At 55.2% G+C, this 15,999-nt stretch overlaps 1 protein-coding gene across 1 annotated transcript in view; it reads left to right on the top strand.

Annotated features, from left to right (window-relative positions):
• The first annotated feature begins 2,153 nt into the window (after positions 1-2,153).
• The window catches only part of TRAPPC9 (trafficking protein particle complex subunit 9), a 478,436-nt gene continuing 464,590 nt past the window's right edge, over positions 2,154-15,999 (top strand). Inside the window, exons 1-3 of the mRNA XM_059395212.1 lie at positions 2,154-2,746; positions 10,029-10,174; positions 12,683-12,811. Of these exons, the coding sequence (XP_059251195.1) occupies positions 2,163-2,746; positions 10,029-10,174; positions 12,683-12,811 (859 nt within the window). The 5' untranslated portion in view covers positions 2,154-2,162. The remainder of the gene's footprint in view (positions 2,747-10,028; positions 10,175-12,682; positions 12,812-15,999) is intronic.

Below are 15,999 nucleotides of genomic sequence, written 5' to 3'. Positions count from 1 at the left end.
TACGCGGGGATGGCCCATTGTCTCGTGTCACATACCGGAGAGTCTGTGCTTTCCTTTCGCCCTACAGCGGCACTGCTGTTATTTCAAGTTGCCGTGGACGCGTGGGTCTTGTTCTGGGTGGGATTACCTGGGTCAGCCCTGCGCTGACTGCAGCTTTTTATTTGGTCTTTTTTCCCCACCAAAAGGTACTCAAATATTATTCATCTGTCACACAGTTGACCCATTTAAATCTACAGTGTAGCAGTTTTTGGTGGATTCACAGAGCTGTGCAGCCATCACCGCAGTTTTGGAACATTTCATTGCCCCCCACAGAAACCCTGTATCCTGTCGGTAGTCGCAGGTGTATCTGATCTTGCTCTTGGGGGGAGGTAGGGGGCAGGGGGGGCATAAATGCTCTCCCCCTTGGTGGTCTTCCGAAGTTTCTTGGCGATTCTGGCCATAAACTCATTTGTCATACTCCACCGAAAACCAGGTAGGAGGTCCAACCAGAATAGCATCGAGTCTGTGTATCCAGCTGGGGAGAGTTGATATCTGTCTCCCCTTTTCCTCATGAGTGTACCTGGAACACTGTCTCTTCGTCTGTACAGAGCCTGGGACATGGGAGGTCCTCGCCCAATGCTGGGGGCGTGAATGACGAGACTTCGACCTTGTTCATTTCAACCAGACCCTTTCACAGAAGGGAAAGCCTCGGTGACTCTGTGTGACTCACGGTCACGCAGAATGACAGCCAGGGAGAGAAGCAGCTCAAGGGATTCGGTGACTGCGGTCGGTTCTCTGCCACCTGTCGCTAAGGAGGTAACAGCCTCCTTTTCCCTAATAACGTGTGCTGCTTGGCTCCTTTAAATGTCATTAATTCCATCTGATCTGGAGATGGCTGTCCTTGGGGGGGCCTCGGTGTGATGTGAGCACGTGTGAACAAAGATGTGTGAGTGTGGCAGCCCTCGTGGCTCCTGTCCTGCCCGGCCCAGAGTGCCTGCTGAGCACATGCTGGAACCGGGAAAGTCATAGCACAGGTGGGAATTTCCATTATGACTCGAAATTCCCAACTTCGGTAACCCATGGCACCTGGATAGAGCCCACCGTCATTGTGGTGATCCAGATCAGTGGGTTTGATCCGACAAACTGAATGACTCGATGAAGCCTCGTCACACGGTATGTGGAGGGAGGGCCGGTCCGCCTGTCCTCCGTCCCAGGGAGGGCTGGTCCGCCTGTCCTCTGTCTTAGGGAGGGCTGGTCCGCCTGTCCTCTATCCCAGGGAGGGCAGGTCCACCTGTCCTCTGTCTTTTCTTCCTGCACTTGTTCTCCTGCGCTCTGCGGAGGCTTCATCCCTCAGCAGGGCCCTGGGCTTGCTGGTGCTGCCACGAGCTGGTCCTTGGCTGGGCGGCCTTCCCTCAGCCGCGCCGGGGCCCCCTCTCTATCTCTGCAGCGAAGGCCTGGACCGGATATGTGTTTTGCAGTCGCTTCTAAAGCTGTGCCTTCTTTTGAGAAACACAGAACCTTAAATCTCCGCTTTCAGCGGAGATTCCCAACTCCTGGGGGTTTGGGAAGTCTCTCAGGGGCTGCTGGGCCTCTCTGGGGAGCCCCCACATGGGTTTGGTTCTTTCTGAGGGGGTGCAGAAGACACTGGTCAGAGGACGACCTTCCTCTGACCTGTCCTCTCCGATCTTGACGGGTGATAAGCCTCTCTCCGCCCCAGGTTCCTCATCAGTAGAGCGGAGGCGGTGTCATAGAACGGTGGAGGTGAGGTAACGTGCATACAAGCCTTTCCCGTCCGGGGTAGACTGAAGGTCAAATCCCGATCTTCTGATCCCACTGTGGTTCTTTGCTTTCTGTCCTGTTGAGGGGATGAGGCAGCGGTGCCTTCCTTCAGGGAGCGCTTTCGGGCCCTGCCTCTCTGTCGGCATCCGGCTGGGTGTTGGAAATAGAAAAAGAGGCCACCCCTATGCCGCAGGAGCTCAAGGCCTCGTCCAGGCGCTGTGGTGTTTGGGGAAGAGCTGTGGTTGCCAGGTGCAGAGCCCCAGGGACAGAGGGCAGCCCAGGGCTCCACGCCCCCGCACCTCGCAGGTGGTTCACGTGAGAAGCACCGCATCCCAGGGTGGGCCAGCAGCCTTCACAGCCGTGCGCCCCTAAGTGCCCTCGCTCTCTCCGGCAGAGTCTTCAGGATGAGTGTCCCTGACTACATGCAGTGCGCCGAGGACCACCAGACTCTCCTCGTGGTGGTGCAGCCTGTGGGCATCGTCTCCGAAGAGAACTTCTTCAAGATCTACAAGAGGATCTCCTCCGTGAGCCAGGTCAGCGTGCGGGACTCCCAGCGGGTGCTCTGTATCCGCTACAGGCACCACTACCCGCCCGAGAACAACGAGTGGGGCGACTTCCAGACCCACCGCAAGGTCGTCGGCCTCATCACCATCACGGACTGCTTCTCCGCCAAGGACTGGCCGCAGACTTTCGAGAAGTTCCACGTGCAGAAGGAGATCTACGGCTCCACGCTCTACGACTCCCGGCTCTTCGTCTTTGGGCTGCGGGGAGAGATCGCCGAGCAGCCGCGCACCGACGTGACCTTCTACCCCAACTACGAGGACTGCCAGACGGTGGAAAAGAGGATCGAGGACTTCATCGAATCCCTCTTCATTGTGCTCGAGTCCAAGCGTCTGGACAGGGCCACCGACAAGTCCGGCGATAAGATCCCCCTTCTCTGCGTCCCGTTTGAGAAGAAGGACTTCGTAGGACTGGACACAGACAGTAGGTAAGTTCACCTGGAGGCCCGGAGGCCTCGTGCTTGGCTTGGTTCCTGACGTCACGAAGGGAGAAGCAAGGGGTAGTATTTGATGTCTCAAGGGGTAGGCAGGCGTGAGCCATGGTTTCAGACTCCTGGAAACGGGACAGCCTTTGGTTAAGGGGAAACCTTTTAGGGTTAGTGTGTGTCCTTATTCCCCTGTTTCAGCCGGCTCTCCCCGTGGGACCCCCAGAGCTGCTGTCCACGACGGTGACCCCTGTGGCTCTTGTGGATCAGAGGGTTGGCTAGTCTGAGCTGAGATGTGCTGTAAGTAAAGTGCACATCAGTTACTGAGACTTAGTATGGAGAAAAGAAAATATTTTGTTAATCTTTTTACATGTCAAAGTGATCATATTTTACATACATTAGGTTAAAGAAAATATTAAAATTGGTTTTAGTTGTTCCTTTGTACACTGTGGCAGCCAGCAGCGTTACGTCCGCGGCTCCCGTGTTATTCTAGTTGGACGTGCTGCCCTTGTGCGCAGCTGGGAGCTTCTCTTCCATCATCCCTTTGGTTCACAGGGAGGTGCTGGGCCTGGAGAGGCGGCCGAACTAGGAGCTGGCCCAGCCGAGCCAGTGGAGCTCCTGCCTCCGGGGCTGGGAACTGGGCATGGGTCAGGCCCTTCTTCCCAGCTGATAGCTCCAGGGTCCTAGTCCTCGCTGACAGCCAGTCAAGGCGAGTGCCATGGTGTCGGGCACGCTGCCAGGGGCTTCCCAAAGAGCTCCTTCTGCCCACGGCCGCGTGTCTCTCTTCTCTGTGTCGCGGGGGCATCAGACAGAGCAGGGAAAGGCCAGGCCTCACGTTTCTCCTGAGATGAAGTCAGCAGCTGAGCTCTGCACTGGAACTGCAGCGTAGCCTCCTGTGCCCTTCACTTCCCCTGTCTGTCCCCGGCGCTGCCTCCCTGTGCCGTGGCCACTGTGGTGTCCGTGCACAGAGGACGACGACGCATAGGTTCCTTGCTTCCCTGGAGGAGGTCCCCTTCAGCTAGGAGAGTGTGGGGCTTCATGACTGTGGGCACCAGGTCTCTCCTTTCCCTCCTGTAGATGTGGACGAGGGTCTTGTGGGTGAGTACTGAGTGACCTTGTGTCCCGTGGGCACAGTGGCCCTGCAGAGTAGGTGCTTAGCATGTTTCTGGAGTTCACCTGAGATCAAACACTGACTTGCCATCTGTTGGTAAGTTGGAAGAGAAAATGTCACAGAACTGAGAAAAACAGGCCCGGGCCAGCCCTGCGAGGGGCAAGCACAGAGCGGCCTAAGATCCCCCCCGGGTGCTGTGCAGGGTCTGTGCTGGTTTTCTTTCCGCACAGACATGCGTGTGTGTGGCTAAGGGAAGGGCCCGTTGCACCCACGATCTGTACTCAGTCCTCGCAGTGGCCCTAAAGTCAGGACACCAGTAGTTCCCTTTCCCACCTCGGAGCTGGGGTGGTGAGGCGTGGGAGCCCAGGCAGCCGTGAGGGGTAGCCACGAGGGGCAGCCAGGCCTTCTCCAAAGCCACCCGGTGACTTCCCCTCACCACACAGGGCCAGCCCACGCTTAGCCCCTGCACTCCCGAGCCCCCGCAGCCTGTGGCATGGGCTGGGACTGGCCGGTCCCTGCCGTATAGACCAGCAGCTGACGCCTCGGAGGCGGCCAGGGATCCCGCTCTGACCCTCTGCTACACGAGGAACTGGGGACATTCTTTGGTCATGACTTCTTGGCTTTGAGGCTGCAGACCCACCAGAGAATGCGGCCTGTTTTTGTCATTGGAAATCGATGCTCACGATTCGGTGGGAGTAGCAAGGCTGGGGACTGTGTGCTGGCACGGCTGTAGGCATGGGAAGTCCGGCAGTAGGTAGAATGGCCCTCCCGGGGGGACCGTTCTGTTCTCGGCGAGCGTCGACACTCAGCCAGCTTTTGAACTTGTGTGACGTAGGGACGCCGGCAACCTTAGATCAAATACGCTGTCCCGTCATGCCTGCCGCTGCCGGTCCATGTTGTTTTCACTCGTCTACAGGCTCTCATTTTTAAAGCACTGACTTGGTGCGGAGACAGAGCCCAGCTCTGTCCTGCCGCTCTGGGTAGGAGCGTCCAGCTTAAAACGAGACCGAAGTTCGTAGCTCACAGGAAACGTCTAGGTGAAGGCCGAGGTTGGGGTGGCGCACTGTTCACGTCCACAGGCCTTGTGGCGGTTGTGGCCACTCTGGGCCGCACAGCCCCCCGTAACACGAGGTGCGGACGTATTTCATGGGAACGTTCTCATGTGCCCCAGGCCTTGAAAGCCCACGGGAGATTCTTGGACATGCAGTGTTGTAGCTGTCAAAGTTATTTTTGTTCTTGTGTGTTTCTAATTTTTGCTTGTTCCTCTTTTCTTTCCTTTTCCTTTTTGTTTTCTACCATACCGCCCTGTGAGTATGTTGTTGGGTCTGAAAAGGTAGGCTGTGAACACGCTGCATTGGAAGTAGCTAGATCTCCCCGTGTGCTGCCTTCTCGCTGCCTTCACCGCTTGGAAAGCCAAAAACTGACGCTGCCTGGATCCCTGTGTCACCCCGACCGTATTTCCATTTTCTAATTTAAAAAATATTTTGCTTTTTAAAGCACGTGACCCATCGATGTTTGATACCTGTTCAGATATTTGCTTCGGGGAACTTGTTGGGTCTTAGTATTTGGTGGCAAACGAGCTCTTATTAATCTTTTCTGTTTGGAGGACGTGGGATGCTTGTTGATTTCAGTGGCTGCACAGGGACTTTTCACCGGGTTTTTAACTGGAAAGTCCGAGACTGCAGCGCCTCGCTTGATCCTGGCTTGGGAATGAGCGTAGTAGGCACGTGTTTTTGGCTGTCGCTGTGTGATGTGCATGACAGAGCTTGTAGGCCAGCGGCCGCCGGCGCGGGGTGCCCGGCTCGGGGGTGTGCTGGCCGCAGCTGGACGCTGTCGGAGGATGCGGTCCCCGGAGGCTTTCGCTTTCACCTGGAGCATGCAGTTTTCTTTGCCTCACCTGAGCACCCGTCCTCCGTAAAAGGGCAGAGGCTGTTCCACCATCTGTCTTTGCCCCCTCTATGAGGGCAACTTTTCTAGGTATTAGGAAAATGTGGCCTTCTAAAGAGCTAGTTCCTCTGGAGCTTGTGGACATGGGGGCCTCTGTAGTCGGCCGTGGCTGCCTTTCTGCTCTAGCCAGGAAGCGCGCAGAGCTGTGTATATGGTTTGCCTTTGCAGTCCTGCGGCCTGTACCTGACCCAGCCTTTCCTTTCGACCCCGTGTGGGTGAGAGCGCTGTTTCTCTGTTGGGTTCACGTCCAACACCGACAGGCATGTCACCAGTTTGCAGCCGTGAAGCGCCAACATTTGACCGAGGTCGGGCCGAGAGGGAGAACCTTCGGCTGCTTGAGGCCCTTGTCCTTACCCCCGGCCCGGCTCACCCATGGGGAGAGGTCTGGCCCCCCCCCCCCCCCCCCCCCCGTGTGGGCCTGGAGGCCTTGTTTCTTCTTTTCTGCTGCCCTCGGCCTGCAAACACTTTCTTCCTTTACTTACTTTGTCTCAAGGGAGATGGTCTGGACCTTCTGAGAAAGTCCCTCACGGGCTAGGGTGGGGAGAACAAAGCCGAAGCAAGTTCAGGGAGCGGAAGACGCGGAAACCTCCTGCCTGCGGAAGTGCGGGCTGGGGTCGCCGTGGGGCCGGCCTGTGACAATGGCTTTGCTGGGGCTGCTCCTTTCTCACCGGCCGGCCTCGGGCAGCATGTGTCTTCACCGGGAGTTCCTCTCGACCTCAGACCCTTCCACGTCCGAACGACCGTAGAACCGTGAGCCCCTTTTCCTGGGCCATCCTCGTGGCCTCTCCCCATGAAACTCACATGCCTTCCCCGGCGTCTGGTGCCAGGAGAGACGTCCCGCTCTTTGGCGGGCCCTGACAGCGCCCGTGTGCCGGGAGCCTTCAGTGTCCTGCACGAGTCGTGGGGGACAAAGCGGAGACGAGGCTTGTCCCTGACTGGTGTGGGGGCAGCGGTGAGGGGCAGAGGAAATCAAGTAAGAAACTCAGGGTTTTGACTTGAAGAGCCGGGGACGTGGCGGGGCTGTCTGGGGGGGAAGACGGGGAGGCCCCTGCTAGGAGTCGGATTCGAGAGGGAAATATTGGACGTGTGTTGTACACGCCTATCTGACGTTCAGGCGACGGTTTCCAAGAGGTGAATGGCTTTGTGAGCCTGGAGTGCAGGCAGGGAGCGGATGGGGGAGACGCGCTGGAGTCGTCACTATGTGGCTTGTAGTTAGAACCAAGTGTGGGCGAGCTCCCCTAGCCCAGTGTAGACTGGAGCGTGGGCCAGCTCCCCCAGCCCAGTGGAGACAGGAGCAAGGACCAGATCCTCTAGCCCGGTGTAGACAGGAGCAGGAGGAGGATGAGGGCGGGTCTGGGACCGGTGGGTTGCAGGACTTGGGAGGAAGCAATTCTTTTCGGATCCTCCCACGTGTGAGGCACTACCTGTGTGTCCCATGGCCTCCACCATTGGGGAATTAACACCAGGTTAAGGGCGGAAGGGGCAGGGGAGGGGTAAGGTCCCAACCAGCCTCACTGCCTGGGTCTGTCACCCGGCACAGCGACCCAGGGGCAGTGTTTGTCCACCTGGCCCTGGCCAGGAGCTGGAGGTCGACAGTTTTACCGGAGGAGGGAAGTGTGCGTGTGGATGCTGGGGTCCTCTCCCCGTTGGAACAGAGAGCACCCCGGGGGAGGGAGCCAGGCACCGCCCAGCTTTTGGGGAGACCCAGAAGTGCAGCTGGGGGAGCTGGTTTTGAGCTCCTGTCTCCTGGCGCACAGGCGCATGTTCCCGAGCTTATGTTCAGTTGATGTGGTTCTCTCCTGTGACTCTATAGTCAGGGCAAGACAGAGCCCCTGCTCGGTACCTTGTGTAGCCGTCAAGAGTTAGATGTGGTCACTCATAGTGGTGAAGTGGAGCCTGTGACAATCCCCTGAGGACCCTCGGATTCGGGCTGCGTTTTGCTTTTTGTTCCTCCCCTCTTCTCTTCTTTTTCTCCTCTTCCCAAGTGCTCTCAGAGAGGCCGTGGTCTTTTTTTTTTTTCAAGATTTTATTTATTACTTTAACAGAGAGACACAGCAAACAGCGAGAGAGGGAGCATGAGCAGGGGGAGTGGGAGAGGGAAGAGCAGGCTTCCCGCTGAGGGAGGAACCTGATGCGGGACTCGATCCCAGGGCCCTGGGATCATGCCTGACCTGAGCCGAAGGCAGATGCTTAACGGCTGAGCCCCCCAGGCGCCCCGAGGCCATCATCTTAATAGAGGGGATGGACAAAAATTCAGTAATGATGGTGTTGTGTTTGGGGGGCAGCCCCTCCGGGAGCTAAGGGTCACTGTGAGGGGGATATCCAGGAGACAGAGGGCTCTGCGTTGTGTTCTGAAGACAGCTGACAGCCTCCAGGTAAAGGGGCCAGGGAGGTAGCTCAGGTGACAGGAGCAGCCCGGGCAGGGGCGGGAAGCTTGTGTGGTTGGGGCTGAGGTCAGTGCCCGGTGTGGCGCGGTCCATGCCCCAGGCTTCAGTGGGGAGGCTGCTCCCGCTGGCTCGGAGGACCCTGGAGAGGACCTGTCCTGCAGGGCTTTAGAGGAACTTGGTTTTTATTAAAACTGACAACAGAGGGAGGCAGTGAAGGGTGTCAGTGGGGAGTGGCCTTTTGGAGATGGGCTAGTGCTTTTGTTCTGCACAAAGAGGGGGTTGGGATGGTCGGAGAGGTTCAGCCTTGTGGAGACCGTCCATTCATATGTTTATTCATAACAAATTTTTGAGTGTCCAGGGGAGAAGGATGGAGGCACAGTAGTAAGCAAAAAGTACTTGCCTTTGTGGAGCTTACAAATGTCAGAGGTTGATTCAGCATGGAATGTTCTAGAAATGCAGGCAGGGCATCTAACCCAGTGTGCAGAGGGAGGGGGGGGGGGGGGGGGGGGCTTCCTTGAGAAACTGACGGTGGAAATGAGCCCTAAGGAGAGTGTGAAGGATTAGGCAGGAGGTCACTGGGGACCCTGGCGAGCAGGAAGGTGAAGCTGTAGAGTCAGGGCAGTGGGAGGAGGGGAGGCAGGGGCAGCGGGAGGGGGGCTAGAGCTGTGCCGGGTGTTTGAGGCTGGGGAGTGACCTAATCAGAGTTACCGCCTGGGAACAGCCCCCCCTCCATGTGTGTGTGTGTGCGCGTGCGTATGCCTGTGCACACGTGCACATGTATGTAGCAGGGACAGGGCGGAGGGACCCTACAGAGTGGAGGCATCCAGTGGGGGAAGGCAGGGCAGTACAGGGGCTGTGTTTTTTACAGGGGGAGGGCTTGCTGGCGGGGGGCCATCCTCACAGTGCTGCAGGGCAGGGCAGGGGACTGGCCTGCCCTCTTCTCTCTCCCCTGCCCTACAGGACAGTCTTACTTCAGCCAGTACTGGGAACGGGGTGCCGAGTCCCAGAGCCAGAGCGTGGGGAGAGCTCGTCACTTAGGTCTGGAGACTTAACTTCGTGTCAAGGGCTGTCAGTAACGATCACTAAGCTGGAAACTTCGCGTGTCGTGGATTTCCACGGGGGTTTTATTCTTGATGTGATTGCTTCCTCAGAGTGAAAATTTAATACAGCTGCTATTTTTCTTGAAGAAAAGCTTATCTTTTAAGAAATTTAATGTTTAAAAGAATAGGAATATTCCAAAACGGTAAAGGAAAGTTTGGTATAGTTTCTTTGGTTTCTGAGTAGATAGAAGCCTTTGTGTGATCTAAAGGCTGTTTCCTTGCCCGTATTCAAGGAGCTGTTGGTGAAGCCCAGTCCCACCTGCTGAAGGCATTACTGGGGCCTGCTCTGACGGAGTGGAGGTAGAGGTCATGTCTGCCCACACCAAGTGGCTGGCCTTTGATATGCCCCGTAGCTCTCTTCATAAAATAATAATGGGTTTGAAGTTAAGAAAGTGGAAGATAATTGATTTTTTTTAAAGAGCTAAAACGTCAGCTTTCTTGTGCTGATGTCATGGAAAATTTGTGGAGGAAAATCCCACATCTAGTGTTGCTAAGTGAAATGCACAGCGGAAGTCCCACGTTCCTGTCCCCTCTAGAAAATAACTGGGCAGGTGTTTGTGAGGTCAGGACCCTTCCAGCTCCCACACTGGCCATGACGGCCGCTGCCTTTCAATAGAGCCTCAGGTTGCCTTCTTAGCATTTTTGGGTTGAGGGAGAGTTGAATAGTGCTTTGCTGGTGTACGTTGGGGGCAGAAGTGGTGCACCAGCGGTGATGCGTGTCTGTGCATTGTGTTTCGTAGACACTACAAGAAGCGGTGCCAAGGGCGCATGCGCAAGCATGTGGGGGATCTGTGCCTCCAGGCCGGGATGCTGCAGGACTCCTTCGTGCACTACCACATGTCCGTGGAGCTCCTCCGCTCCGTGAATGACTTCCTGTGGCTTGGAGGTAAGATCATCTCGCGCAGACAGCACATATGCCATTAGAGCAACTGTTACTTGAAATAAGAGAAAACATAGAAAAGTGGTTCTAAAAATGAAGGGTGCGGGAGGAGAAGCAGTCGGCTGTCTGGTTGCTGTGGGGGATCGTCTGGGGTAACTCTGCCGCCTTGTCCGCTGCCGGGTCTCCTTACCCCACCAACCCCGTCCTCACTGCGCCCGCCCCCAGCCCCCAGCCCCACACCGAGGTCCTGCTGGCACCCGCGTGCACTTTCCCGGGCAGTGCGCTGCCTTTCCTTGTTCTTCTGGGTTCTCTTGGGCTTGTTTTTAAGCACGTCTTGCCCTCTGCTTAGAATGCCGCTCCCCACCTTGGTCATCTCTCTCCCTCATTCTTTAGAACCTCATTTGTGCATTAGCTGATGGACAGATCAACTGCCTATGGTACGCCCATTCAGTGGAATATTAATAAGACATGAAAATGTTGGACAGTTAGGGGCGCCTGGGGGGCTCAGCTGTTAAGCGTCTGCCTTCAGGGTCCTGGGATCGAGCCCCACACTGGGCTCCCTACTCAGCAGAAAGCCTGCTTCTCCCTCACCCACTCCCCCTGCGTGTGTTCCCTCACTTGCTGTGTCTCTCTCTGTCAAATTAAATAAATAAATCTTAAAAACAAAAAAAAGAATGTGTTGGACAAAAAAAAAAAAAAGACGTGCAGGTGTGGAAGGTGGCAGCACGGGGCTGTGTCAGGAACAGGGTAGTGCCGCGGTGCGGTGACGACGGACGACTCCGCCTGTCTGGGTGAGCCGGAGTCATTGTAGGGAACAGCTGAACCCATGCGTCGTACGCCTGACATGAATGTCCCGTCGTCTGTGCGCTGCAGCTCCGTAAATGAAAGACGCAGAGCTGCACGAGGTCCAGGTGCCCCTCCAGCGTGGGCGAACCCTGACAGCACCACGGTAAGTGCAGGGAGCTGGACACACAGGGCCGCCTCTTAGCTGGAATGTCCCGAAAAGTCAGGGTTCTGATGACTGGTTTCCAGGGGCTGGGCAGAGGGGCGTCTGCGTGCTGGTGGCTGTGGCGCTTCCCACAGGGAAGGGGTGATGAAAACTCCTCCCGAGGTCCTGGAATTAGATGGTGTGAAGGTCCCACACCTGTGAATTGGACAGCGTTCCCCCTGCCCCGTGGTCATGCCCTGTGAGTTACCTTTCAATGTAAAACCCTCACGAGTGCGTTAGAAACCTACTTCAAAGCAGCGCCTTCTCCCAGCCCTCCAGGCAGGGGGGCCTGCGGTGTCTTGCGAGGCCTGCCTGTGACGGAGCTTGCCCTCTGCGCTGGAATTGTGTGTTTACGTCTGTTTTCCCTTCGGGGACCACCTCCTGGGGGTGGCGTGGGAGGCATGGTCTCTCCGTGTCCATCATCCAGCTGACCGTACGTGTCCCATCAACGCTGTTAGAGAAACGTGTGAGTGCGGAGTGAAGTAGGGTTCTTTCCTGGAGGGTGAGTCAGGCGGCCGGGCAGCTGGGCTACAAGTCTGAATGAGGAAATGAAGTCAGTTCTTCGATAAATGTTTAGCATTTACTGTGGGGCACTTTAAATGCCAGACATTCTTAAAATGGACTCTGTGTGTTTTTTTTCCCTAGAGATTTATTTGCAGAGAGAGACGCAGTGAGAAGGGGAACAGTGAGAATGGGAGAGGGAGAAGCAGGCTGCCCTCTGCGCAGGGAGCCTGACGCCAGGACGGATCAGGGTCCTGGGATCATGACCTGAGCGGAAGCAGACACTCGACGACGGAGCCCCCAGGCGCCCCTTAAAATGGGCTTTTCCACTTCAGAATGTGGTTTCTCAAAGAGACTAGAGATTGGGTGGTAGACTGTATCCGTACCCCAGCAAGCCAGAACGTCACGGCCCTGGCAGCAGACACTTACCCAGGAAGAATGGGCCCCGGTCATGTGGGGGGCCACAGAGCGATAAGCCCGTCGGCGGGGTTCCTGGGGCCAGGGTAGGGATGGCCGCTTTCTCCCGCAGGTTGCTTCTGAGGAGGAGACAGGCTCACGGGTGTTGGCCCCGAGGGTGCCAGGTGCACGCAGGGTGTGCAATGGGACGGGGCGTTGCGGTCCGGCTTTGCTGGTCTTGTTTTGGCTTATTGTCAACGGGGGCATTTTCTGCCGCCCAGCTCCGTAGCGCCGGAATCGGGCACACAGCCTGCCTCCCCGTGAGTGCTCAGCTGCCGGTCAGAGGGACGAGCTGGCCGGCCCGAGGCACGTGTGTGCCAGCCTCCCAGTGAGGCCTGGCCTCTCCCCAGAGGGTTTGGTGTTGCCTGCATGGGCCGGCCCTGGGGAAGGGCGATGGTGGCACGTTCCTGTCTGTAACCAAACCAGTGATCTGTAGCTTCGATTTTTGTTTTGGGGGAAAAATGGACATTTCTGCATAACTGATCTGTTCGGATCATTCTTAGCCACTGCAGTTCGAGCTCGGGATGGGCCACTCACTTGACTGACCGTGCTTTTCTTCCCACACCCAGCTGCCCTTGAAGGGCTGTGTTCCGCTTCTGTCATCTATCACTATCCTGGCGGGACTGGGGGCAGGACTGGAGCGCGGAGGTTCCAGGGCAGCTCACTTCCTGCGGAAGCAGCCAACAGACACCGGCCAGGTAAGCGCTGTACGGCCTTCCCGGCCAGACTCACTCTGGGTCAGAAGCAGGGGGCGGAGCTCGCGTATTAGTTTCCCTCTGGGTTCCACCTGAGAAATGTTCAGATAAAACATAACGGCTGAGTCATGGATCTTGTATGAGACTTCTCTTCCATGTTCATTGCACATTGTGCTTATGGACTCTTACTCTTCATGGATTGCAATGATTGGTTGATTTCTGGAACACTTGAATGAAGTTTCTTGGTAGCCTGACCTCAAAGTTCTGTGCCTGGGTCTTTTTCTTAATTTTTGTGTATTTAGGGAAGCTGGTCTCAGATGTTGACTTCAATAGCGAGTTCAGGGCCTGGGCTGTTCCTCATTTTCTGGTTTGACGAGATCCTCTTAATATGCTCGAGTTCCTTACGTTTGTCAGCACCTGTGAGGAGGAAAAAAAGTCTTTGGAGGAGCAGAGTCACAAGTGCTTGTCCCATGAACTTGACCCTTTTGACCCTTAATGAATGACCTGTAGCCTCGGTCGTGAAGATAAGAGCACAGGTCCCAGGGGCAAGGCTTTAACACAGTTGCTAGGCGTGTTTTGATCGGTGGGATGTTTGGACACCTTTTACCCCAGAGAGAAAGCCCCTGGGGGCTAATGTGTGTTGGCTGGGGAAGTGGCCTGAGTGTGTGGTCTGCTGAGTTACACCTTCTCCCGTGGCCAACAGAGAGTGTAGAAGGCTTCTAGGAGCTGGTTTCCCGTGGCTGCACAGCTGGAACCGGGTGCATCTTTTGTAGGACTGCTACAGGTGGGTCTGTAATGGCTCTGGAAGATTGATTTCGTCTTTCTTCAGCACGGCATGCCTCCCGATTTCCGTGGTCTCCCAGTTGTGTGTGGGGAAGGGAAGCAGGCTGAGAAGGGGTGAGAGGGATGTGGAGTCTGAGGCCGGCCGTGCCTCCCTCTCCTGTGCTTGGACGCTCACTGGGGTTGCTGTGCGGACGCTGGGCATCCTCCTGGTTGTAGTCTTGCCCGTCCTGCTGTGGTCCCCCATCTCCCCCCAACCGGCTTTGCTTCCTCCTGAGAAGACTGGCTCGTGCTCTCTCTGGGAGCCTTTTGTTGGAGGTGGTGGTTCCCCCTGTGATCTGAAGAGGTCTCATGTGTTGAGACTGTTCTATGGATATGATTAGTGAGACTCTGTAGACACTTTTTAGAGAAATGTTTCATTTTTCCCCTTTGCTGCATGTAGGCAAAGAAAAGGTTTAGACTTTGTTTGAAACGCTGCTTTGTCTGCAGTAGAGAAGCGTTTCTCCTTAGCTCCACAGAGTGTAAAGGGCTCAGGCTTTCCAACTTTTGGTGACGGCCGATGGCAACGCGGTGCGGTAAAGCCCAGGCCAGGACAGACAGAGCACGCCGGTCCCACCCTTCACACAGAGAGGGGTCCACGTCCGTCACTGTGCTCCATCTCACGTGTTGACTTATCTTGGACGGTGACTTCAGGCTTGTCTGTCTGTGGCCCCTCATCTTACGGCAGGGGTGTATGGCATCTGCTGTCTGGGTGAGGGCCAGGCAGCCTGATTACCTAACATTCTCCCTCGAGTTCCTTTCTCAGCAGCAGAAATGCAGATGTCACTTACTGTCATCGTAACCTGGACTGTTCCTTCTCCTGGTGCCTCAGTTTCTCTGTCTCTGAGATGGGGAAGATAGTGACAGTACTTCCCTTGTAGGGTTCCCTTGAAGGTGTGTGAGACGCACACATGGAAGACCCGGACCCACCCTCCGTGGCCCTGGAAAACTGTTAGTGGCCACGGCAGCCAGAGCGTTAGGGTGGATGGTATGAAGTCATGCGTTTGGATTTCCAGCACCTGTCCTCCGGTCGAGTTACTGTGGTTGCGCAAGACTTCTGTAGTCCGCACACTGCCTTTTGCTTTAGTTCTCCCTTTTGTCTGAAATTTCTTCTTTAAACTTTCTTTGTATCCAGAAGTTAGAGGCCACAGATTTTTTTTTTCTGGAGACTTGTGTGTGAACCTGTAAGTCTGTGTAATAAATGAACAAAACTTGGTTTATTAAAAAAAAATCACCGGTACGTTCTGCAATCAACCTGAAAATAAATGCTTATTGACTTGTAGTTGCTTCTTCTCAGGGCTTACTTCTTCTCTTTGGCCTGTCCTGGTTCGTTAATCATCACCATCATCATTATCAACAAAATAGCTACGGATTATTCCCTACCTGCCTGCCTGGCCAGGCGCTGTGCTCAGTGCTGTGCTTGCATTCTGCCTCCCGGCCGGTGTGGGAGAGCACATATCCGTGTCTGCTTTGGGCATGCGAGGGGTCACGGCTGAAAGACATCGAAAGAGAGGCGTCCCTGGCCCCATGCCGTGAAGGGCTGAGGCCTGCCTGGGGTGGGCAGGCTCGTCTGACTGCAGGCCCTTGCTCTGTTGCTCCCCTAACCAGCCCCACTGACTGATTTCCTGAACATCAGGGAGTTCATCGGTGCCAGACTTCAGTGGTCTCAGCCTGATGCGGCTTGAAAGGAGAGATTTCAGGGGGACTGTGAGACAGAGGGGCATAGATTGAACTTGGACACTTCTGAGGTTGATTTAGTCTCTGCCAACACAGTAAAAAGTTAATATTTTAGCCCCATACGCACTAAAAATAAAACATTTTAAAAATGATGATGGTGCAGAAAAGAAGTGGGCTTTGATAATCCAGACGTTGCTAATGACTTAGTACTTGTTTTTCTCTGGTGATGCTTATTGGGAGAAAAAGTTAGAGTTGGCTTTATGTAGTCAAGACTTCGGAAGGAAAGATTAAGTTAGTGAATGTTGAGAGAAGGCAACAATCTAGACTCTTTTCTTTCTGATGATGAATATGTAGGTTTTATGGGACTTGGGGCTTGTCAGCCTTCCTTTTTATGGCCCAAGTCTATTTCCTCGCTTGTGGATTGTGAGTGTTACTTGATTTGTGCGATTTTGAGAGTTGGCTACCTTGTGTACAAAGCACCTAGGAGGTGCTTAGTAAACTTTTGCTGAGTATCTAGAAGTATCAGCTTGGAAGACTGAAGAGGACAGTCTGTTTCTGATCTGATTCCGATTTGCTCAGCAGCGTGTGTCTGATAGTCCGAGTATGACTTAATGTGATATGGATATGGTGGCAGTTCTTAGTGCGGTAGGAAGTTTTGATGAAATTGGTGTCGTTCTAGTAAGGTGGGAGAAGGG

This window comes from Mustela nigripes, chromosome 3, assembly GCF_022355385.1.
Source record: "Mustela nigripes isolate SB6536 chromosome 3, MUSNIG.SB6536, whole genome shotgun sequence".
Classification (NCBI taxonomy): Eukaryota; Metazoa; Chordata; class Mammalia; order Carnivora; family Mustelidae; genus Mustela; species Mustela nigripes.
The sequence above is the reverse complement of the archived record's forward strand: the minus strand, read 5'-3'. Positions and strand labels throughout refer to the sequence as shown.